At 39.8% G+C, this 25,179-nt stretch overlaps 1 protein-coding gene and 1 long non-coding RNA gene across 7 annotated transcripts; both read left to right on the top strand.

Annotated features, from left to right (window-relative positions):
- Positions 1-1,705: 1,705 nt before the first annotated feature.
- LOC133744617 (uncharacterized) lies at positions 1,706-4,601 on the top strand. The gene is made up of 3 exons (XR_009863426.1): positions 1,706-2,641; positions 3,318-3,393; positions 4,319-4,601. It is a non-coding gene; the product is annotated as an uncharacterized LOC133744617 (long non-coding RNA).
- A 1,064-nt stretch (positions 4,602-5,665) lies between these two features.
- On the top strand, positions 5,666-14,984 carry LOC133726109 (origin of replication complex subunit 5-like). Of its 6 annotated transcripts, none has more exons than XM_062153586.1 (9): positions 5,666-5,816; positions 6,838-6,950; positions 8,980-9,136; positions 10,773-10,898; positions 11,252-12,096; positions 12,182-12,598; positions 13,076-13,391; positions 13,502-13,626; positions 14,659-14,984. In XM_062153586.1, exons 2-8 carry the CDS (start codon positions 6,856-6,858, stop codon positions 13,550-13,552), a joined length of 2,007 nt encoding a protein of 668 aa, XP_062009570.1. In that variant the 5' UTR covers positions 5,666-5,816; positions 6,838-6,855; the 3' UTR covers positions 13,553-13,626; positions 14,659-14,984. The 6 variants fall into 6 exon arrangements, with proteins under 6 accessions (XP_062009570.1, XP_062009573.1, XP_062009572.1 ...); XM_062153589.1 differs by lacking the exon at positions 14,659-14,984 and adding an exon at positions 13,789-14,591; XM_062153588.1 differs by lacking the exon at positions 5,666-5,816 and adding an exon at positions 5,853-5,886.
- The last annotated feature ends 10,195 nt before the right edge of the window (positions 14,985-25,179 follow it).

Here is a 25,179-nt window from a genome sequence, read left to right on the forward strand (position 1 = left end):
CAGACTTGTGGGCCTGTCTTCTGTCCTTGGGCTTCTGCTGGTGGGCTGATAGTATGTTTTCTTTATGTTTAATAATTTGTATTAAGTTTAGGTGTATTTTATTACCGATAAATTCCTGCCAACTATTGGCAAGGTTATGTGGACGATGTCTAGGTTTGCATACTCAGTATGCCTTGTCTGCCCTAGCGAGGCGGCGGATCATGCATTGGTTGCAACCTCCTGGTGGCGGGATGAAACGACGTGTCGTCGGTTTTGTTTCCAATCGGCAGCATGTTGGGAAAGCTACTAATTTATTGGTATTATGGCACTTCTTTAACTTTCCGATATGCCACCGTCATTGTAAAGCACATAGAGTAGTCGGTATGACGCTATTAGGTGCATGTTTGAATACATTGTTGTTGTAGAGGCTGCTGGTATTATTCAGGAGCAAGGTTCTAAAAAACGCTAGGCGCTAGTCGGGCGGTGACCCGAGGCCTAGCGCCCAGGGGCCTAGGCGGGGAGTAGGCGGTTTTTATTTTTATAACATATAATTATATAAATAAAAATATAAAATATAGATAATGTTTGAAAATAAAAAGAATGGCATGGACCAAGACATTGCTCATTAACAAGTTCGGGCTGGGCCTCCACCTAGTTTATTTGTTGACATTTTTCTCCCTAAAAGAAAAAAAGTTTAATAAAATAAAATAAAAAAATCCCACCTTGAGTCTTCGGCTTAATTCCAACCTCCCACCAAACCAATTAACTACTTCTGTTCTCTCTCTCTTCCAGTTCTCTGTATATCTCTCTCTCTCTTCCATTCTCTGCTTCAAAACCCAAGGCAAGGCACCACAAATCTGAGACCTCCATGATCTCCACCAACCTCAACGTAATTTCCAATCTTTAACATGTAAGCTACTAGCCTACTACTCTCTTTCTCTGTTTCGTTGCCCAGAAAATGTGTTGAAGAAAATTGGGGATTATAGTAAAGATTGAAGCTTTTGCTTTTCTTGAACCAAAGTGCAGAATCCCATGTTTTCTCTGCACCCAAATTGATGATTTTGATTTTGAATTGTGATATGTGTGCTTAGAAAATGGGTTTTTCAGTTCTGGGTTATCGGCGAACTAAGAATTCGTCGATTTGACGAATGAGGGTAGTAAAAAAAAATATTCAAGCCGCCCAGCGCCCAGCCGGCTCCGCCCAGGCCGCCTAACCTCCGCCTAGCTCGCCTAGGCGGGCGCCTAAGAGGCCAGCGCCTAATACCTTCGCCCAGGCCAAAATCGGGACGGTACGCCAGCGCCCAGCGCCTAGGCGCCGTCCAGGCGGCCGCCTAGGCCGTTTTTTAGAACCCTGTTCCGGAGTTTCTCTTGATCTATATTGTAATGAGGGGTTTAGGCTTCATGTCCCCCCTATGTATTCATCAGTTTCATTAATAAAGGCCTGAGGGCAGCCGCACAGCCCTTATTCAAAAAAAAAAAAAAAAACCAACCAAAATCAAAGCACATAAAAAAAAAAAAAAAACAATAACAGAAAAGAGTGAAAGTTGAGGTGGTGTGGGGGTTCCAAACATCCGATTTTCACCCTTGCCAAACCCACAAAAAGAACGAATTTGGTATTATCGTCCTCTTCTCCTTTCTACTCCAGCTTCAATAGTTGATATTGTGGTGAGCATTGTGGTCTCTCTGCCTCTGTACTGAAACACCAAAGTGACGGTACCGAAGATGTAATACCCCGAAAAATCCAAATTAATTTCCGTGGATTTTTAGAAATGATTTCACAATAGTGGGAGCGAGTACGAGGCTCGGAGAAGTTGTGGAATTAGTTCGAACGATTAATTTTCGAAAAAGAACGTTATTTAGGGGCTCGCGAAAGTTGACTTTTTATACGTTCAAAATTTGGGAAAATTTCCTTCATGAAAGTCATAGAGCTCGTCGATACGAACTCGTGCATATGTAGAACGCGAAAATCGGAGTTCATGTGAATTAGTTATGGATTTTTGAAGATATTTCCATTTTGGTATAAATACATTTCTATTTCCGGAAATTGCAAACAAGGACAGAATTTCCAGAATTCCAGAAATCCCTCCCCAGTTCTCTCCCGAGCCCAGCCGCGCCTCCTCCTTTCGCCTCCATCGTTCTCCCAACTCCGGCCACCTTTGGCCGAGTTCTTGGAGGGCTTTTACTCGCCTTGGTCTATACATGAAGTCTGGGCAACCAATCGAACTTGAAACGAGCTGGAGAAGAAGAATCGAGACCGAGAAGTGGGACTGCCAACAACAAAATCGCTCTTCCCCCACCGTTTTCTGGGCTCTCCTTTGGCCGGCCATATCTCCCTTCACAGACCTCTAATCGACTTGCTTCCAAAAGCAAATTTGTTCGCCCTGAAGTCCTTTAAAACTTTCAAGAAGACATCGATGGGAAATAACCATCGTGGTGGTCTCTGCAAGTCGAAGAACATGGTGCAGCCGAGTTGGAAATCGCCTCACTTCGCCACTATTGTTCTCCCTCCTCCGGTCACCTTTTTCCGTTTTTCTTGAAGGGATTCTGCACTCCTGAGGATGTAGATCATTTATCCTAAGGTGGGTTGCATCAAATCGAGCTGTGGTGATCGAATTCGCACGATTTGGAAACTAGGGTTCATCCGATCTGAAAATGTTGTGAGGTAAAATTCGACTCTTTTGGCTTATAATCTGACTTTGGTGTAGTTATGAAAAGTGAAATTGGAGTTGAGATGAAGGACTTTGATGTTGGGAGTTTTGTCTAATTTTGACTTTGGATGGGTGGCGGTGCCGCCACTGTGATGGTGGTTTCCGGCGACCTCCGGCCACCCCAAGGACAGTTTCTGTCCATTTTTGTGTTCTACGTGTCGACACGATCGTTTGCATATATAATTCATAATTTTTGGATATCGTATGATTAAGTTATGAATTTTTAAGTTTCGATCGATTTCGATCGTTAGATTTGTGATATGTGAAGTTAGGACCGTCAGATGGACTTGTAGTTTTAATATGATGATCTTATGACTGTCCCAGTGACTTTGTGTGGTCATGGGCGAAGATCCGACCGTTGGATCTTCGTATAAATGCAAAACAGTGATTAGGGAGGCGATTCGTGAGAATCCGTCCGTCGGATTTTCGTATAAATTTGTGAAGATGTTAGTAAGGACGATTCAGGAAGATCTGACCGTTGGATCTTCGTGATGATTTTTGGGGGGTGATCCTAAAGGCGATCCGTGAGGATCCGACCGTTGGATCATCATTTAATTTCGATCCGACCGTTGGATTGTCGTTTGAGTATGTTTTTGAGCTATTGGCTAAGTTAAGGTCATGTGTGATTAGGTGATTGACGGTCTCCCTTGGGTGAACGATTTCGGTGTGTATTGTGTTGAATTGAAGACGCAGCGGGAATATCGAGGTGAGTAAATCGCACATGGTTCATTCACAAACCGAAATTCGGTGATTTTATTTAATTGAGAAATTGTGGAAATTGTTTTACGAAAATAAATATTTGTTTTAAATTATATGGACTTGATCGACTACGGTCCATAGGTAAGTAAAATGTATTTAAACTATAAAAATGAATTTCTAGATTTTATTGCATGTGAACTATAGTTGGTATTAGTGGTCACTCTTGTGTGGGTGACTACGTATATATATATTTACGTGGAATATATATTGGATGGTGTGATTTACTGAGTTATATTTTGAGCATTACCCTTGGAATATGTGATTTATCTTAGATGTTGTGTTGTCTATGATAATGGGTAATTGAGTAAAGTGCGATAGTTGAGTCGTTGAGATGAATTAAATGAGGAGTCGAGTGAATTGAGAAAAGCAGTCATTCGTAAGGTGAACCTTGGCCCAGGTGACACTTTACGATACAGTTAGAGCTCTAGTCTGTCTGCCGTCATACTGCTTGGGGGATAAACGAGTTATCATATGCCCTTGGGTATGACATGACATACTGAATGGGGTGATTAATATAATTAATCATAAGCCTGTAAGTATGATATACTGAATGGGGTGATTAATATAATTAATCATAAGCCTGTAAGTATAATATACTGCATGGGATGATTTATATAAATAAATCATAAGCCTGTGAGTATATATTGAGTAAGAAGTTGTTTATTATTGAGTAGTCATGATGAGATGTGAGTTGATTGATGCTTGAAGTGATGTTGTACACTTCAATTCTTATGCAAAACAAAATTAAAATGTGCTTGAGTTGATTTTGTTACTTTAAATCGTGCAATCCTTTCATTTACTCATACGAGCTTTGCAAAAAGCTTACCGGGTTTGTATTGTTGCAATCCCGGTACACTATTCAAACGGTGTAGCGGGTAATCCTGCAGGTCAGGAGAATCAGGACGGTGATCGTGCGGGTTAGAGAATTTGTTTTAGTTTTACAGCAATTGTAATTGTGAGGTGAGTTATGCTCATTTGAGCCTTACAATATAATTTGGTGAGAGTGTGCTGTAATAAACAAATTTGAGATTTGGTTTATGTAATATCGAGCGATGTGAGGTGTGGTTGTTTTGAGAAAAAAATTCAGGTTGTATTTATGTGAGTTGTATTAATTCATGTTTCGGATTTTTAATTGTATTTAAAATTCGGGGCGTGACAGAAGAGGAGCGTTGTTATTCATATATCAATGTAGTGTAGTGTTCACCTGGTCAGTTGCTGACCAAAGAATTTATGCTCAATAACCCTTAGATTTACATCCAAGGGTGGCAATATATCAATGACAGGGCCGTAAGTAAAGAAAAACAAAAATAAGGCAAAATTGTAACTTCCACCCTGGCCTAAGGGCATCTCCAACGAGTGGAGTCATAAGCCATTTTGGCTTTGGCTTTTGTGGGGAGCATCTCCAACCATTGAGCATGTGGAGCCATTTTGACGATTGAGCCAAAAGCTGAGTCAAAATGACTCAACTTTGTAGAACGAAAGCCATTTCTGGGAGGGAAGAGAAATGGTGGGCCCCGGCTGCATGTGCTATTAATTGCAGCTGAAGAAGATGACGCGCCAGAGGGAGAAGACAGAAGGGACTCGCGGATGACGACAAAATAACGGCCCAGCAGTGGCTGACGCGCGAGACACGCGCTGGAGATGCAGCCGGCACATGGGGCCCGGTTGTGCAGAACGGGCGGAAGTCTTCCAATTGTAAGAAATCGAACGGCCCAGATTTGACTTCATTAATTCTATTTAAAATGAAAGGCCCAGATTAAATCTTTCTAAACATAAAAAAGTTAATATATATATATATTGAATATCTAATCTGACGGTTCAAAAAATTGTATGGATTAAAATCAACGGTTAATAATAAAGTAAATGTGTTTTAAACCCAACAAAATTTGAAAAAATAAAAGAAAATTTTCTAAAAAATCAGAAAAATGTTGTTTGCCCGTTGGAACAGTAACTTTAACAAATTCTATAAATACCAACATGGTTAATTAATTCTCTAAAATGATTAATTTATTAAATGACTTTGGTTTTTGACTATACATGGTTGGAGATGGAAAAATTGAATGAATAGTGATGACACTAGAGGAGTCAAATTTTGCATATGGCTTTGGTGGTTGGAGATGCTCTAATGAACAATATGAACAGTGCTACCAACTAACTTTGAAGCGTGTGGGGGGGATGAAGGAGTTGGATAGAGCCGTCCGATTGTTTGATAGTCTGATCTGGCGGCTGACATTAGATGACCGGTAGTACCGGTCGTTTTAGGGTTTAGCGTTAGACAGTGCGAGGAAGACGATCAGAGAGAGAGAGAGAGATGCAAATGCTCTAACATGGATCCCAACGAGACCGCACAGAAGCTTCTTCCCCTTCAGGGTACCCCTCCAATTTTGCTTTGCTTTTGATTCTTTCGATTTCTTTTCCGTGATTTGATGCGATTCCTGCGGTAAAGTTGTTGTCTTTGCTACTGGGTCGTCTTCGTTTGGGGTTGTTTGAATTGATTTTTGATTATGGGAAGTGGGAATTCGGTTGGGTTTTTGATTTGCTATCATGGGCAGTCGTCAGTATGCCAATAGTCAGATAATTTTTTGTGTTAATTGGAAAGATTTGATTTTGTATTAAGCCCTGTGGTGACTTTTGGGTCCAGGAGTAATTACAATCCTTGTTGTCCAGATACTATGCTTAGCTTTGGTCCAAAATATTTGAGCTACCTACTTTATGAAATATTGTTGCATTTGGCACAGTGCATTGTTCGGTACCGTAGAAAAATGAAAATGGAACATCTTTGTTAGCACCTGTTTAAGCACAATGCAAAGCCTATAGTAACACCGTATACCAGTAAAGCAAGAGATTGTTGTGCTTTACTGTGATAATCGACGAAACTTTATCGAATTATATTAGGAGTATGGATGTAGACATCAGTGTTGGCGGGTGTCTTTTGGTTGTTGCTGACTTTTGTTAGTGTAGGAAGCTGTTAGACACTGAACACCATCTCTCGCTCTCTCTCTCTCTCTCTCTCTCGTAACAAATTTTTCAATGTAAAGCTTAATTGATGTTCTTTTGACTCGTTTTTGTTGCAGTTTGCTGCTATGCTTTTCTTATTATGTTTGTAGTTTCTTCTTTGTTGTACTTTCCAGTTCTTTTCCCCTTGTATTGCTCTGCTCGCTTTGAGTCTTTAAACAAAGTATTATTCAGACCAAAAATGTAAAGCTTAAACATCTTGGCAATCAAAGGAAGAATACAGAATAATAATTAATTTTTAGTGAAGGATGTGCTCAAGATTGTTATTGACATTTGATTGCTACTGTAGGTAAAAACTGTTTTCATATGTCAATGTTTATTGTTTAAGAATTATAATGAGAAATTGAATAATTTAAAGCCATGTTCTTGTGAGCAGCTAGAATTGTGGGGAGACATGGAGTCAGAGACTATGGTCTGTACCACAGATCAATGTGTTGAACAAGAGCCACAGTACACACATATTGACCAGAATGAATTCTCACAGAGAAGGTAACTCAACCTTCTTTCTCTTCTCTTTGTAAATTAGTACTTGCTTTATGATTTGGTGTAATTTATAGCTTGGCATGATATTCTTGCAATTGAGTTTATGGAATGGGAAGAACTATGGTTCATGACTTGTCTATTGCTCTGCTGGGCTTCTCAATTTGATCTTGCTCAAAAATCTTTGGGGGTCTGTTTAGTGGTGTCATACACAAGGTGTAAATGACTTGATGTTTTACATTTCATTTTAGTTTGAGTTTACAATATGAGGCAAGTTTCAGGTTTTGTAGAGAGAAATATACCTTCTTACCATGTTCAGTGTTGGATGAGTGTGCAAGCAATGTCCAGCCACCATTTGAACTATTTTACATGGATCTTACTCGCCTATAACTATTAATGGAACTGATGCATCTTAGACTCTTAGTATACAAGTAGTTTTTTACTGGATGCACAGCCTATTGCATTCAGTTTGCAACATGTGTCTTGGAAAATGTAAGGTGGCTTGAAGTTTGGATAATGCTCTTTATTGAATTGAAAACTGAGATCTAGGAACTAGATCTTTGGCATGAGATTGGGGTTTATAGTTTTTTTTTTTTTTTTGGGAAAATTACTGGTCCCCCCTTTAACTTTTGGTGCGTCGACAGTTCAGTCCCTATTATTTCAATTTTAACAGATAACTCCCCAAACATTCAAATTTCACACAATTTGATCCAAAATTACCATTTTACCCCTCACTTATTTTTTTTTGTTTTGTTTTTATTCTTCTCTCTCTCTCTTTTATACATATGTATATCTGTGTGTGTGTGTGTGTATTTTTTATTCTTCTCTCTTTATATATATATATATATATATATAAAGAGAGAAGAATAAAAAATACACACACACACACACAGATATATATATGTGTGTGTGTGTGTGAGTATATATGTATGTATATGTGTGTATATTTTTATTCTTCTCTCTCTCTTTTTATATATATTTATATGTATATATGTGTGTGTGTACATATACATATGCAGATATATATATATATATATATATATATATATATATCTGCATATGTATATATGTAGATATATATATATATATGTATGTATATGTATGTATACATATATATCTAATGTGTTTATGTATTTGGTAAGTCTATACACTATGTTTATGTTTCATATTATAAAAAAAATTCACAACTTTTATATATCTAATGTGTGTGTATATATCTATATATATATATATATATATATATATATATATATATATGTATGTATGTATATGTATATGTATATGTAGATATATAAATATATGTATAATTTTATACATATGTGTGTGTGTGTGTGTCTATATATATATATATATATATATATATATATATGTATGTATGTATATGTATATACATATGTATAAAATTATACATATATTTATATATCTCAATATACATATACATATACATATACATACATACATATATATATATATATATATATATATATATATATATGTATGTATGTATATGTATATACATATGTATAAAATTATACATATATTTATATATCTACATATACATATACATATACATACATACATATATATATATATATATATATATATATATATATATATATATATATATATATATATATATATATGTATGTATGTATGTATGTATATGTATATATGTGTGTGTGTATATATTAGATATATAAAAAAGAAGTGAGGGGTAAAATGGTCATTTTGGACCAAATTGTGTGAAATTTGAATGTGTGGGGAGTTATCTGTTAAAATTGGAATAGCAGGGACTGAACTGTCGAATCCTAAAAAGTTAAAGGGGGGACCAGTAATTTCCCCTTTTTTTTTTGTAATTCTTGAAAATGATATCCCTCATCTTCCCATGGTTAAGTTAGTATTTTTATCTTTAATCTGCTCTTGGAAATGTTGTTTATGGATTCCATCTTGGCCATGGACAGAACAATATTACCTTCTGATGCAATATCTGTCCTTTACAAGTATGACATGATTTTGGTTCCCTTCCCAATGTTTGCAGGCACAACAAGCAGGAGGAGGAGGAGATTCTCATATGTGAATGCAAGTATGATGAAAAGGATCTTGAAAGTGCATGTGGAGAAAGGTGCTTGAATGTGTTGACCAGCACAGAATGCACTCCTGGATATTGCCCTTGTGGTGTCTATTGTAAGAATCAGGTAAGCTCTCTCGATATTCACTATCATGATTTTCGTTAGGTATGTTGAGTCTGAGTTTCTTCCATCTGAAAATTTCAGTTATTTACAAAAAAAAAAAAAAAAAAAAGATGCCGTCACTCTTCTAGGTGTGTGTGTGTGTATTATATGTTTGCATGCACATGAGAGTTATCCATGCTTGCTTTTGTTGTTGGTTAAGGATTGGGTAAATTAGAAAATTGTGACTTTAGGGTTTCTAGATTGTTTATGGTTAGGGGGGGGGGGGGGAGGTTGGTAGCTAGATGTAGTGGTGGGAAATTACTGTTTTTTAGGGTGTGGTAAGTACTGGAACAAGAGTAGTGAAAGTAAGCTATTTTGGAGTTGTAAAGAGAGTGGGTCACGTAAAGAATTGAGACTGAATCTCTGAGAAGAGGAGTTAGGCATCCTTCTTAGTAGTTTCAACAAATTATCCCTTGTAAACTAATACAGAAATGGATCATTGATTTGATGTTATACATTCTTGGCTCATCCTTCTACCAAAACAAAGACCGCCGCTTTGCCTCCGTTTCTTTGATCCTCAGGCGGACTCGCCGATCATGTAATCCTCACCCTCAACCTCTCTGTTTTCCCAATCACCCATTTCAAACTAATCTTTACTTCATCTTCTCAAAAAGAAAAAGAAAAAAAATGAAAAGAGCTAATCTTTACTTCTGATTTTGTAGTGGATTCCAATTTGAACCAAATGATGTACAGAGCTTTTTGTGAAGTGTTCAAATGTATCAATTTCTTTATCTGAGTAATGGGCATTTCCATATATTTGATTTCTCTATGTTTCTGAATAATTATTCCTTTGATTGTTTTTGGGATTTGGGTTTTTAAATCAAAAGGATAAGTTTCAGCTGGAAGAAAAGAAAGAGAGGATTTTTTTTTCCTGATCTCGAAATAGAATTGTGGGAAGGCAAGGGGAGAGAGTAAGTTTTCAGAAGTGAATGGCTTTCTTTTGGTATTGGTTTTCTGTGGTTTTGTTCTCTTTGTTCTATTAATTGATGAAAAAGCGAAGTGAGATTGTGGTTATTAAGCTGAGTAGTGGGCAAATGTAAATGCTATCTATTTGTTTCTGGAACTTGGTTTTTATTTAACTTTCGATCAGAGAAGATTAATTGGATGCTCAAACCAGTTGTTCATAGTTGAAATTGGTTGGTTTATACTTGGGTTTCTACATGTTCTTAAATCCTTCGGGATTGGATTTGACTTGTGTTTGAATCAATGTGTTTTTGTCTTTACGTTGAAGTACGTTTTACCTTTTCTAATTAATTCTGATAGAATTCTTTCCGAATTTCATGCTTCTTTGTTATCTTCTGTTTTTTGCTTTTGCTCCTGTTATTCAATTCGACTATATTTCATGTTCTGATAATTTTTCAGTACGCCTTGGATGTCGTTTCCTTGATTTCTATCATTGTTGCAAGTTCTAATGTGCAATTTCCTTGCAACATTGTTTTTGATAAGTTGACTGCTTTCGAGTTTTAATGCTTCTTGGTGATGTATCCACTTTTCAGTGTTGCGTTGTTGGCTTGCATTGTGATTCCTTAGGTACTAGTTTTATCTTGAAAGTTTCTCTCAGCTTATTCTCATTTATTAGTCTAATGTTTCTTTTGGCCAGAATTCAGACATGGTTAAGGAAGAAAGGCCACAAATTACAAGGAGAGCAACCAGATCCTCTGCTTTGGCTAAAAGTGTAGTTGAAGAAACAGATACAAGCAGTCAGCACCCAAATGATGCTTCTGCGGTATTCTAATGCATTCATTTCCTTGTCTAATTAATTTTCTTTTCCAGATATTTGAGTTCTATGTCATCAGAGATAAGTAGATTTCCTTGTCTTTATATGATCTCACTGAGGGGGCTTCAGCTTTTGTTTCAGTTCCGTTCTTTCGAATATTGTTTCCATATTTTTTTTATCATGTTTGCAAGTTTTCTCATGCAATATCATTGCAACTTTGTCTTTTATAAGTTGATTTTATTCGAAGTTCAATGATTCTTGGTCTTGTTTGTACTTTTACTGTTCCCGTGGCTTGCATTGTGTTTCCCGGTCATTGTCTTAAGATTATTCTCATTTATTATCTTAATGTTTCTTTTGGCTAGAGTTCAGACATTATTAAAGAAGAAAGCCCACAAATTACAAGGAGAACAACCCGATCCTCCGTTTTGGCCAAATGTTCAAACAATGTAGTTGAAGAAACAGACGCAAATAGTCAGCAGCAACCGACTTTAGATGACCTTGTGATTGGAGAAGAAGGAGAGTCCTTCAGCTTCGATGATCTGGTGTCTAGTTTTCCTGGTAGAGAAAGTCAGATCAAAGAGCTTGTGCACCTTTTGGGTCCGCAGAACTCTCCCATGCTTCCTATATTTATATATGGAGGCTCTTCCACTGGAAAAACCAGTATTGTTCTACAAACATTTAGGCATCTTAAACGACCTTTTGTTTACTCAAGCTGCCTTACCTGTTATAATCCTCGAATCTTGTTTGAATCCATATTAAATCAATTGTTCCTTCACCGAAAGAAAGCAGAAAATGGTTATTCTAGTGCAAAGCGCTGTGAAAGGCCATCTGATTTTGTGAATTTTCTTCGCGAAGCCTTGGTTAGCATTGTTGGTAATCCTCAGGGACAAAAGTCAGGATTGAGTAGCAAAAGGTCAGGAAAGGCTAATGGAAATATGATCTACTTCATTTTTGACAATTTGGAGCGTGTCAAAGGGTGGGATAAAGGTTCTACTGTGTTACCTTTGTTGTTTAATCTCTATGACACTCTGAAAATGCCCGAGGTCGGTCTTATCTTCATCAGCAATACCTCACCGGATACATACGACTCAAATATGGGTTATGTTGAGCCTAACCCTCTATATCTTCCTGATTATACAGATGATGATCTTGGTCAAATCTTAATGAGACACCAAGCAAACAAAAAGCTTTATACCTCTTTTCTCAGGTAAGAATGTTAGCTTTTTCCTTTTTCGCTACTCTCATCTTTTGCTTTATATATTATCTGATGTTGAATCTCTTTTTCTTTCTAGTGTTGTACTAAGGCCTTTCAGTAGAATTACCAGACTAGTGGATGAATTGTCTAGTGCATTTTCAGTATTATTCAGAAAATATTGTGAACCTATTACTGATCTTGGGGTTGTTCCCAATGAAGAAATGAAGAGAAAGTTGTTTAGTCAATTTCATCCCCATATTGCTCCTGCACTGAATGAGATATTTAAGGTTTCAACTCAGCCTTCCACTGAAGTTGAAGCTAGGGAGAGAAAGCCAAAGGTTAGCACAAGGAAATCCGGAGGTTATGAAGTTGTTGACCAGTTAGATTTTCACATGTCTACCTCTGCCAAGTATCTTCTAATTTCAGCATTCCTTGCTTCAAGAAATCCAGCTACCCTTGATGCATCATTGTTCGATTCTACTGGAGGTTCTAATAATCGAAAACGAAAGAGGAAGTAAGTGTATTTCCAAAGTACCAGTATTAATATAGTTTATCTGGCTGTAGTTGTAAACTTTCAGTCTGTGACCTGCTACTGAGATAGGATACTAAAATCTAGCTATCATTACAATATTTACCCCTGTAATCTTTTCAATACAAGCTGACCAAACTAAGCTAAAATATGTGCTTTTAAGAATGAAAATTAAGCATATCCACCCGCCTTCCACTGTTATAATGTATACCACAGTATGGTTAACAGATGCACTAGTTTTTCTTTCCATTAGGTTGTGTGCAAAGAATCTTTTGTAAAAATTTCTGGCATAAGTTACCATGAGTAAAAATGCTTAAGATTCTTTTTTCATTGTCTTAAAAAAAAAAAAAAAAAAAAAAATCTTAGCAAGTTCTGATTAAGCCAATACCAGTTTAATATCGTCATGATTTTCTTTCACTTGTAAGCACTGATTTCTTTTAAATAATGCTTCTTCACTATCAGGGTCTCTGAGAAGTCAATGGAACAGAAGGAAACTGCAGAACAGGAATTACTCATGAAGGGCCCCGGAACATTCCCAATGGAGAGGTTACTAGCCATATTCCAGTGTATTACATCTGTGGCGGAAGATCCACTTGATGATGAGGAACAAGCGCAGGATGGGCTAGGGATTCAAGATGGACATTGTGGGCTCATGTCTGATGTCCTCTTACAATTGACTAGTCTCTGTGGTGCAAATTTTATTGTCAAAGGAGGAAGCTGCCCACTCGAGGGCTCAACTCGCTATCGTTCTACAGTTAGTGAAGATATGGCCCTGCAGGTACCTTTTGTGCCTCTCATATAGAAGTTAAAAAGTTTGTATGGTGTAAGATTGTGAGATAATGAACTCCTTTTGATTCGTCCAACATCTTGCATATACTTGGATTGCAGGTAGCAAGGAGCATTAAGTTTCCTCTCTCAAAGTACTTGTACAGAAGATGATTGCTTAAGGGCAATGGTATCTGCAACATTGTCGTCAACTTACTTTCAAGGATGAAATAGAAGGGTCAGATTGTGTAAGTGATACATCATTTTAGGCTTAATACTTTTATTTTCTATTATAAATTTAAAAACAGAACAAGGATATTTATGCGACTGCCACTTCACTACTTTGAATAATGAACCTAGAGCATTACTTAAGGATATGATCATAACCCAAAGACTGCTTAGGTTTTCAGGTCAGTTTTGCTACTACCAGGAAATAGCTGAGGAAGCAACAATAATATGAAAGATGTGATGGGGAAATTGGGGGTAGATACCACAACTTCAATGTGGGAGGACTTTTTAATTTCTGGGCCATAAATTCCATCTTAAATGCCATCTTTAGAGAAATGCCGCGTTGGTGCTTTATTTCAATGAGTCCAATTGGAAGTGTTGACAAACTAGAAACAGTTGGAATGAGAGTTCGAGACATACTTTCTAGGGTCCAGAGTCTTATCCTTAGTGGTCCTTCATGGGAGGTGGATCTACAAATTTTTCTTTGGCCATCAGTCTCTAGTGGGAGACCTAATCTGAAATGTGGCTTATGAACACTTCACAAAAACTATGAGAGCTGTAGACAAGAATCTCAAGTACTTGGAATTTGTTATCAGAAACACAAAGATATATTGATTTTGATGCTTGAACAGCATTATAGTCTTCCTAGCTTGACTTTCCCTTATAGCTTTCTAAGCCACCATATCTAATATGATGCTGGACCTAATTATTTTCTTCTTTTGTTCAACTACTTTATTTAATTCATTAGGAGTGTCTGTAGCTTTCTAATTTATGAACAAATGGGGAAGTTTTGGTTTCTTCTGGAATGTTTCAATCCAAGCCATTAATTGGAAATTACCAATAGGTTACTTTACCTGTTTGGATAGAAGACACATAAGCATGCAATTAGTTCACCCAGGAAAAGAAGTTTGTCAGAAGCAGATGGGTTTTGACTGAGATGATTCTTTAGATTTTTTTTTTCTTTTTTTCATCTGGTGAGATGATTCTTTAGATTTTGTATTATGAGTATTGTAATAGAAAGCACAAACTTATTTGCAGTGTTTGTTTTTTAGGGAAAGCCTTGAAGGAGCTTAATCATATGATTCAGCACCAAATTACTCTATGGGAGTCGGGGCTGAGAAGAGAAGGGACTGTTTTTGACCACAGAACTATTCAATATGTTCTTGCAATTTTAGAGACCAGAGTATGAAATGGGAGGAAAACATCAGTCCATTATTTTTCTCATGCAATGTGCTCAATGAGAAGATGAGAAAAAACTAAAATAAGATGTAGTTTAATTCCTTAAGCACAAAACTGTCGGTGTGTATAAATTTTGGATATAGGCATGCATGGTCAAAAGTTTTCTTGATTTCTTATTACAAATTCATTCTCGTTGTCATCTTCTGTGTCTTATAGCAAAGTGAGTGTTCATCTACCTTCATTTACTCTACACAGAAATTTTGTTTTAAAATAGTTCTAGTGTAGGATATGTTTTTTTTTTTTTGAACAAGGAGATCAATTAAGCTAGGGCTGGATTCGGTAAGAAACCGACCAACAATTCCGTCAACCGGCTACCGACCGATTTTGGTCGGTTTACTAAATCTGTAACCGAAGCCGAACCGCCGCCGTCGGTTACCGACAGATCGGAATACCGAAAATTCGGCTTGAATTTCGGTTACAACCGGAGATTATGGATCTGGAAATCGATGATGATGCTGATGGAGATGAAGAAGATCTGATTATGCTAATTTGATGATTTGATGACGGAAGATCTGGAAACCAAAGTGGATCACTAATAGCTATTCGTGGATTGATATTCATTTCCTGCTTCATGTCCATTCATGCATTCATGGTGTCCCAATCAATGAATCATACCCTTCACTCCTCCGGTCTACTATGCCTTCATGGTCCCATCACAAAGTTACAATCTTTGTAAAAGAATTCTGAGAAAACAAAACCCAATCATTAAATTACTTTAATTGTTGAACCACCCAATCGTTCTTATCAACAATTTGAAAGAAAACCCAGATAAATCTAGAGCTAAAAACTGAGACAAACCTTTACAAAGTTGAGCTAAAATGTGGGGCTCTTCATTATGTTCTTCTACGCGAAATCCCAAAGAACTAGAGCCAAATTGGGTTACAGAATCTTCTAAACATTAAGACTAAGGCTGAGAAACTATTAGAAGATGTATATGAGAATTGGGAACCCCTTTTCGGGTGTGGATTTCATGAATATATAGGGGCATGAATCTGGGATTGGTGATTTTGAGGAAGGAGGCGCGAGAGAGGAGATTGGAAACGAAGATGAGGTCCAATTGGGAAATGCCGAATCCCTATCTCACTTATTGGTTTTGTCCTAATCTGATAGTAAGAAGTAAGATGGAATAAATATAAAATTTGTATATAATATAGTAAGAGCTATTCGTGCTCAGGTGGTTGGGGGCCGAGATTGTGTGTGAGAGGTGTAAGGTTCGATCCTTATTTCTTCCCCATTTTTGTGTATATTTGGTATATATCCGGATGTACGGTCGGTACGGTATACCGACGGTATGCGAATATTCATACCGTAGCCGAGCCGAGTATACATATTCGGTACGGCTCAGCCGAGCCGAAGTGGCGGTAAACCGGTTTTTCGGCCCATTCCGGTTCGGGCCGGTTCGAAAGTCGGTTGGTCCGGTTGCTTCGGCCCAAATTGCCAGCCCTAAATTAAGCTGTCCCAAAGCTAGCCAAAAAGGCTGAAATTAGAAACAACTAAAAAGTCTGATGGACAGGCCCAGCCAGACACTAAAACAAACAGGAAACTTAATTTCCAACTAGGCTCAGAAAAGTCAGTGTAAGGAAATTAACTCTTGTAAAACAACTAATGCATAGGCCCAAAGAACGAGCCCAATCCAAAATAGAAAACCTAGCTACTGCAGACCACCTCGCGCCGCCGACCACGCAGAGTCGCGGATGTGTCACTGGAAGCAGAACACCAAGTTGTTCCATGCTAAATAACCGATGCCAACCAAAACCCAGAACACAAACCTTAAGAAAACCAACAACCCAGGGAAGAAGATCCCTCAAGACAACCTTACACTGTCCACCATTGAGACCCAAACCAAGAAAGAGTCGTGACTGCCGAAAGAGGACCGAGAACCAGAACCATGGAGAATGAGGGGTGATGAACCCATGCGTGAGCACCCATACTCAGTGTAGGATATGTTAAACATTAAGTTCTCCAAATACATGTACAAGATAAGAATGTGGCATGCATACGAAGGAAGTGACAAATTTAACAATTTCTTTAGCGTCAAAACTGAACTGGTGACTTGATCTATTACGGTGGTGAAAGATATCATTAAACCAATAGCTAATTAGAGAAAATTAACAAATACACATTAACAAGTTTAAATGTTCCTAGATGTAGTCGGCGGGCAACCCGTGGCATGTCTTGCTAGATTTGTTGTTCATGATGGTAGTATCTCTTTTTGTATTGATGTAGGGCGTCCATCGCTCATGACTAATCTTGCTCAAAATATGTTCTTCTCTAAAAGAAGCCTAAATGACTTATGGTTATTGCTATACAAATAATTCGGTATTAATGTGATAAACTTATTGTGATTGTTTTTCTCAAATACATCTCTAAGTTATTTATGTTCGTTGATAGGGTTGTTTGGACTCAAAATGAACATTTTGGCCTGACAAGGCGTGTCTTGGAGAAATTGAGCCAATGTCAGTGGCTCAAGCTATATATTGTCGACAAGCTCGAAATATATATTTAGAGGCTAAATAAAGCCTACTATGGAAGTATGACAAGTCAACTTTAGCATATTTTCCTACTTCGGCTAGGAAAAAACCGAGCTAGACAAGGAAGGAGGGGTGGCAGACTAACCAAATGAAATCGAAATGTGCTGAAACTTTCCAGATCCATTCTAGACAGCCCAAGGATCATTTCTTATGAAGAGTGCCAGAGATGTTTTTGAGTGGAAGGCCTTCAAACAATCAGTCCAATCTTTTGCAGAAGCAAAACTGGAAAACTGGACCTGTAAGAGGTCCAGCAGCGTTTTCGGCCCAACCACTATACCAAAAATTCTGAAATTTTGCCAAGGTGATCTACACTCATAATGGAACATTTTTTATGAAGAGGTCATAGTGAAATTCGGAATGCTTGTTGGAGAAATAATTGAAGGAATAAAGGGGCAGAAACTGACCTAAAACCAGCTCAATATTCACATGTTCATGTTTCCTACCCACATGAAGAAAGCTAGATGCTTTTCTTCTTTTCCTTGGATATATTTTTCAAGACAATCTCTTTAATAGATCATCATCACTTCCATGTTGTTGCACCTTCATGCATTGCTTTCATTTCATCATTTCTCTATCTTTTCCATATTTTACAAATCACTTTCATATTCCACTTTCATTATTTTTCTTCCACTCATCATTTCACTCTTCTTTTTCTTCCCTATATAAACACCTTCTCTTCTCATTCTAAAACACACATTCACATTCAACAACAACATCTCTAAGATGATCTAAGTTCTCTCTAAGAGCAACTCCTCTCCTTCTCTTTCTCTTACCGGTGATCACACTCCTAGTCCTAGTCTTCTCATAAGCCGACTTTCAGTGCCACCAAACCCTCTGTCAACGTGCTTCGGTCCTAGTCTCCTCGGGAGCCGACGGTAGTGCCGCGACCACAACGGTTACAGAACCAGCCAAGCAAGGGTAACGCCCTAGCAACCCAGCCAAGCTAAATTCACGCTTTAGCAAGTTCTCCTCACTTCCCGGTGGTTCTCGCTCTGCTCGATCTACAACATCGAGTATCGATTTGGTGATTTTCAAGAAGCTCAGCAAAAGTCCTCACCACGAGGCACAAAGAATCCCACGACGAGGTTGGTGCTCTCCTCGTCCACAATTGCTTGAAAGAAGTCAGGTCAAGGGACATCCCCGACGACCGCACCCGAACGGTGCTGGCACGCCCGCGCAGAAAAGAGACTGTTGACCAGCTGCAGCAAAATTGGAGCCAAACATTTTGGCACGCCCAGTGGGACAACATCAGAGTCTTTTCTCTTGAAGCACATTCAACCACCGGGCTTCAAAACAAACATTTTGGCACGCCCAGTGGGACAAGGTTAGAATTTTTTTTTTTATTCACCATCATTGGGATGCCAGAGGAAAATCTTTACCAAAAGAAATTCCTGAAATCATGCCTGTCTTCGTGCGCATACCTGTCCCGGAGAATGCGAGCATAGAGGAGCGACTTGCTATCTTTCAACAGAACACTGCTTCGTATTATGCGAATTTGAAAAAGGTCCTGGCGGCGCAGCAGAAGAGGATGGATGAACTTTTCCAATCAGCCCAACAAGAGTCGTGGCAGACTTGGGAGCAGCTGGCCGACGTGACCCAACCAGCCCAAGAAAACCACCAGCAGCCGATGAATGTCGTTGCGACCCAGCACAAACAGACCTTATCGGAGTTCGCGACCTTGCGCAAAGAAGGTTCCAGCTTGGCTACTCAAGTCAATTCGCATCAAGGCGAATTGGAACTTCAAGAACCTGCTCGCGAAGAGGTCGTTTCTGAGACTAACTTGCCTATAGGTGGCAATCAACCTAAGGGTCTCACTGGTGAGTCACAGCCTTACACAGAGGTTGTGCATGGAAAAGGTCATCAACAAGATTGTTCTTCTGACAATACAATTGTCTCTGAACAAATAGCTGATTTCTCCACTGATCAAGCCAAATACGTGGCTACTGATCAGATGCATGGGGGGCAAGATATGGCCCATGATCATCCCTTTGATCAAAAGAAGCAAGTTCATGATCATTTTAATTGTGACTCTGCTACTGGACGTCTTGGTGAAGGTGATCAAAATCAGAGCCAACTTAATTATCAATTAAGTTGTTGTCTACAGAAGCCAATTTGTGGCTTTATTAATCAATTCAACTTGAAGTTCTTCATATATTCTTCAAGGCCAAGCGGTGGCTTTGATATATGTGGAGGGCACATCTACAACCCACGTTGCATGAATGGCCAGAACAATTATTCTAGTGGCCAAGTTGTCCTTCGCAACTGTAAATTTGAGTATCATCAATACAAGTTAACTCTTGTTTACAATTATCCAGCAAGTGAAGCTCTTGATATGGAGAATTCAGACCAGCAAGTGGTCGTCTATAATGGCCAATCTGTGGCTAATCCTGAAGACACCATGTTCTATGACATGGTAGTTGGCAACAAAGCCGATCTTGGAACATCTTCATCGCCAAAGGTGCAATTGAAGATCATGTTTCGCCAACCAACAAAGATACTTGGGGGGCAAGATTACTCCTCCTACGAGCCAAATTTTTCCCAAGTTTTTGATGAGAAGTATCTTTTTTCTTTTCCTACAAGCTCTCATAGGAGGGATTTTTACCCTACAAATTTTGATACATCGGAGCTTGGAATGAAGCATAGATGGCCTCCCCCGTGGTCTTCTAGAGGTTAGCCAAACATAGTGTTGCTAGCTTCTTTCTTTCTTTGCTTTTATTTTTTTTGTTAATTTTTCGTTTTTATTTTTATTTTCATTAAAAAAAAAAAAAAAGTTGAATTTGGTAAAGGGGTTGTGAATCATAACGGAATAGGTGAAGTCTCTTTTGTTAATATTGGCCTAAACTCCTTATTGGTGCCTAGTTCAGGTCCCTTAAGGTTAAGGGCGGCTTTTATTAACACTTGTTGAACTGTCTTCACACTTATGACCTTTCTCATCTTAGTAAGTATAGCCTATGTGAAATGGTGTCTAGAAAGGGGACAACGTTCATGACAGGTTCTTGAATCCAGAAGTGCGTGCAAATGGGCCTAAACCACTATGTGGGAGTAGCTCATGCCAAAATGGATTCTGCCTCTCTTGTTCGCCCTCCCCCACCTGGCCATTTCAGTAAGGTTGCCCAAAGGATTTGAAAGAAAATTTGTGTCTAGGCGACTATACTTGGGCCGCATGTCTAAACCTTGATTCACATTGTCTTATTGAATTCAACTACTTATAAAAAAAAAAAAAAAAAAAAAAAAAAAAAAAAAATCATTAATACAACTCTTAAGGGGCAATTCTAAGTGTTCCTACACTCGCAAAGCTACTAAGCCGAGTCAGCGGCTCCAGAAACTTTTTCCAGCTTTGCCCTCGCAGGAAAGGCTGAGCTCAAGGGAAATGTGAGAGCCACCACCGTGACCGCCACCTCCATCGGAAGTAGTCTTCAAGTTACCAAAGATGTCCTCACCATGCATTGGGAACAGAGGAAGGGTTTCAATCTCCATGTTCATAGATCCATAACCACCATAGTTCCCCTTCTGCCCGTTAAAAGCAATCACACCAGCTGAAGAAGCAGAAGCAGATGCAGAAGATTCGAAGTTAATATACTTATCCTCAGGTTTCCAATTGGTACCATTGTCATCACCAACAAGCCCTGATCTTTGCATGGGCACATGAACATCCGAAGTGGACCTCTTCTTCCGCTTCTCCCGAGCCCTTTGGTTCACGAACCAAAAATAAACGTTCTTGAACTCGATCTGGCCGTACCATTTCAGCTGGAGACAGATCCTCTGAATCTGCTCTAAAGTTGGGGACCTAACTCCCTTATTGTAGAAAAGCTCCTTAAGGATTCTTATCTGATCTGTAGTGGGATTCCACCTGTTCCGCCTACAAAGCATGTTAGCACTACTCTCGGCTGCTTTGTTACTTCCTCCATCCTCGGTTGGTTGCTGGGTTTGTGGTTCCATTGGTGAAGGATTGAGAGAATGCGAGAATTGAAGAATGGTGGTGACAAGTAATATTGGAGTTGATGAAATGGTTTTGGGATTGGAGATTGTGGAGGAAGATATAGGCATGCAAATATCCACCCTTGGATGGACGGTTGAAAAGAAGAGTCAAACCGATGTCAGTAAAGAGTGATTAGTGCCTTAAATCTCGAAAAAGAATGGAATAATAGCATGTGGGGAAACCGAACGGTTTTCAAGGAGGTAACTGTTCTTTTCACGAGATTATTTTTCACGACTGTTGTTTTTCAACGAGTGATTAGTGCCTTAAATCTTGGAAAAGAAGGAGTTATTGGCGCTAAGAGTTTTGAGTTGGGAGCCAGCAAGTGGATCCAAAAGATACATATTTTCTCAAAACCCTCGCCGCGAGGCTCTTTTTGATGCGGAGCATATTTAAAAGTTCGTATTATTTTCAATATACAACTATGGGGGCCTATATTTGGGGCTTTGCGAGACACGTTGACACAGCTTCTCACGGATATTTGAATATCAGGATAAGAAAATATTATTGTATTCATAAAGTGGCTTTGCGGCCAAAAGCAGTACATTCATTACAAAGCCAAAAGTGGCTAGAATACAAAACATGAATCTTCGGATTATCTTCTAAATCTTTTCTCAAGTGGAAGCAGCTATGGAATCCAACGCCGGGTTGAGCCGCGCCATTATCTCAAGGAGGGGCAGAGAGTGAAGGAACCAAATATCAGCTTGAGTCTCTGCACCCCCTCTAGCCTTGGTAACCACCATTAGCTGGACGTGAAGTACAGGAACAGCCATTCTGTAGCTTGAACACATTCCTTCAAAGAGTCCATCCCTTCTCATCCCTCCAAGATTCTATCAAGAAGAGAAAGGGGGAGAAGGAGGTGAGAACCAAATCTCCTTCCATCTGGAGGGCACAACACGGGCCAGGTCCAGAAGAAAGGAAACAGAGGAGGAAAGATGAACCTCAATTTGGCTTCCCTCCTCTCCCCGTTTCGCTCCGCGTATGGGATTTTCTCAAAAAATGATCTTACATGACCGGAGATCCCACACTCGGAGCCCCCTCGCGTTTCTAAACCAATCTGAAGCCTGGCATTGTTGTTACAGACTCCCAGAAGGACGAAACAAGGGTTTGCCTAAGATTACGCCATGAGGCCTAACCCAGGTTTAAGATTACGCCATAAAGCCTAAAATTTAGAGGCTAAAGGTCATTTCATGAGGGGAAGATTTGTGAAGAAGGAGAAAAAGAAGCAAGGACTGAAAGGCCATTTCTTGAATATTTCAGAAAAATTGTTGTGAGTATTCCCTTCCCAAAATACAACTATTTATAGGGAATTCAGGCAAATCCCCACCCTTGAATGAAGTTCTATTTCAAAACCGATGTCAATAAATCGAGATTAGTGATTCCAAATCTCGAGAAAAAAGGGATTAGCAGCTTGTGAGGAGCGGTTTTTGAGGAGTTAGCTATTATTAGAGGATTAATAGCATGTGGGGAAACCGAACGGTTTTCGAGGAGGTAACTTTTCTTTTCACAAGATTATTTTTTCACGACTGTTGTTTTTCAACGAGTGATTAATGCCTTAAATCTCGGAAAAGAAGGGATTAACAGTATGTGAGGAGACCGAACAGTTTTCGAGGGGGCCTACAGAGATTGGCCCATGAAGCTCAATTTCAAGCAAAGTTCCTCCACGCGGAGATTCGCCGCAATAGCACTAGCTTCGGCCTGAGTGGCCCGTTCTCTGAGATGGGCCAGGTTGCGGCCCATTTCTTCAGAAGCAGCCAGAGGTTCATCGAGTTGGGCTTCTTCTGTAGCAATCGCGTTTTCAACAAAGGCTAAACCTGTATGGAGGTCCTCGATCCGAAGTTTGAAGTTGGACCTTTGGATTTGTAGTTCCCGCAGGCGGTTGGTTCGCTCATTTAAAATACCGCGAGAGATGTCCATTTCTCGAGAGAGGCTATTCAAAGCCTCTCGAGTGTCGTGAGCCTGGGCGTTCGCGGCCGGTTGACGTTGGCGGGCCTCACCAAGTTCATTCAGCAGATCGTCAATGGCACTAAATTGCTGCAGGGTCAATGCCTTCTCCTGGCAAAGATACCTTAGGGCTTCCAAGACTCGCGAGAGGATGTCAGTCTCCAATACCTGAGGACCCAGATGTTCGTGAAGCACCATCTTAGCCTCATCCACAGCAGAAGGAGGAGTTACCTCTAACACCCTCATCAATCTCTCGAATCTGGTAGGAGGCGGCGGAGGCGCCACAGGATCACGAACCACCAATGCAAAAGGGTGGACAACTTCCTCAGTTTCTTCATCTTCAATAGGTTGGTCTGTCCCTTCAGCCGCGGGAGAATCTGGAAACTCAACTCGCGGCTCACCATGGGCAAGTGGAGCAGATTCAAGCACAGGGCCCTCGGCTTCGACGGTTGTCTCATTTATTCGCAAGACTTGGGGGGCACCACCACCGTCAGTATCATTTTTCATCTCTTGGGCGACTGTCCTACCGATAGGACCCTCAGCGTTTGTAGCCACCTCCTCGGTACAAACAGAATCCTGGTTAGATTCAGAAATGTCAGAGAGTGGGGTTGGATCAAAAGGGAAATGGAAAGCATTGGCCAACAGTGGCTTACCTCTCGAGTTGTCGGGTCAATATCTGGTACGTGGTCACCAAGAGGAAGAGGCCTCACTTCATTCACCTCTTGGACCTTTAGTGCCGCGAGAATCTCTGTCGTCATCAGTTCCTCATAAGCGGCAGAATCCTCAGAGTGGCTTTCCACACTTTCATGCTCCTAGGAGTCGTCATCGGAGATCGTTATTAGAATGGTAGGACCTTGCAGATGCTCTGTAGATGTGGGAGACGGAAGAGGCGCCACGGGGTTAGTTGATGCTTGAACTAGCGAGAGAGTTGGCTTTTCTGCAGTGGATGAGGGTCCAGCCTCGCTCAGGCGAGAGGGATTAGTGGTCCTTTGACGGACCTGTCAAAAGATACATAGTGAAGATCCTGCCCAGATTCTAAAATTTAAAAAGGATAAGACGGGGTCGGAGTTTACCAATCGCATTCCCAGAGGTTAGTCATCTTCAAAACTCTCTTCGACGAATTGAGCTCAATCGCGTTTGCAAGCAAAGACAGCAGTGGCCTGTACGAGAAAAGATTCATAACTCAAAAAGGGGGGAAGCACCAAATATACAAGTTTGGGATCATTCTTAACTAAATTACCTCAGCGGGATCTTCATCATGCGAAGACTCTCCCTCAGAAGTCTCCTCTGCTATTGCCTTTTGTTTCCCCGCCTGAACAGAGGCTATCCTGCTCCAGGTAGTTTGCTGCAAAACACACTCAGGAATAAGAGCGGGAAAATCAACACAAGGAAAAAGAATGGTGAAGAAAGACAAAAACTTACTGTTGCCCTAGGCTCGTGGATTTGTATCCCTGGACGCAATAAGCGAGAAGGTAGAATAGGTCGCGGGGGTTGTGCTGCAGGGTTGGAGAAGCGCTCAAGAATCTTGTTGTCCTCCGGACCAGGACTACTCATGCCACGAAAGATCAGGACGAAGAGTTCGTCATGTGGCAGGTCCCAACAGTTCACGGACACTTCTTTCCACCAATCAACATAATCATCGTCGACATCGTTGAGGGGGTACAGCGCTCTGACCCAAGGGGGAATCACTATCAAAGTAAACTGACTCTGAAAGGGGGCAGACCCAGGTGGGGCTAATCTCCGCCAAGAGGTGTAGTAATTGGCAGAATCAACCAGAGGCCAGGGTACCAACTGGGCCAACCCAAATTGGCGAGCAAAATGGTTAGGGGCATAGAGCTCATAACTTACGCGTTCAGTGGCAAGACGAATATCCAAGCAGGAGA

The sequence above is a fragment of the Rosa rugosa genome, chromosome 1, assembly GCF_958449725.1.
Source record: "Rosa rugosa chromosome 1, drRosRugo1.1, whole genome shotgun sequence".
Lineage (NCBI taxonomy): Eukaryota > Viridiplantae > Streptophyta > Magnoliopsida > Rosales > Rosaceae > Rosa > Rosa rugosa.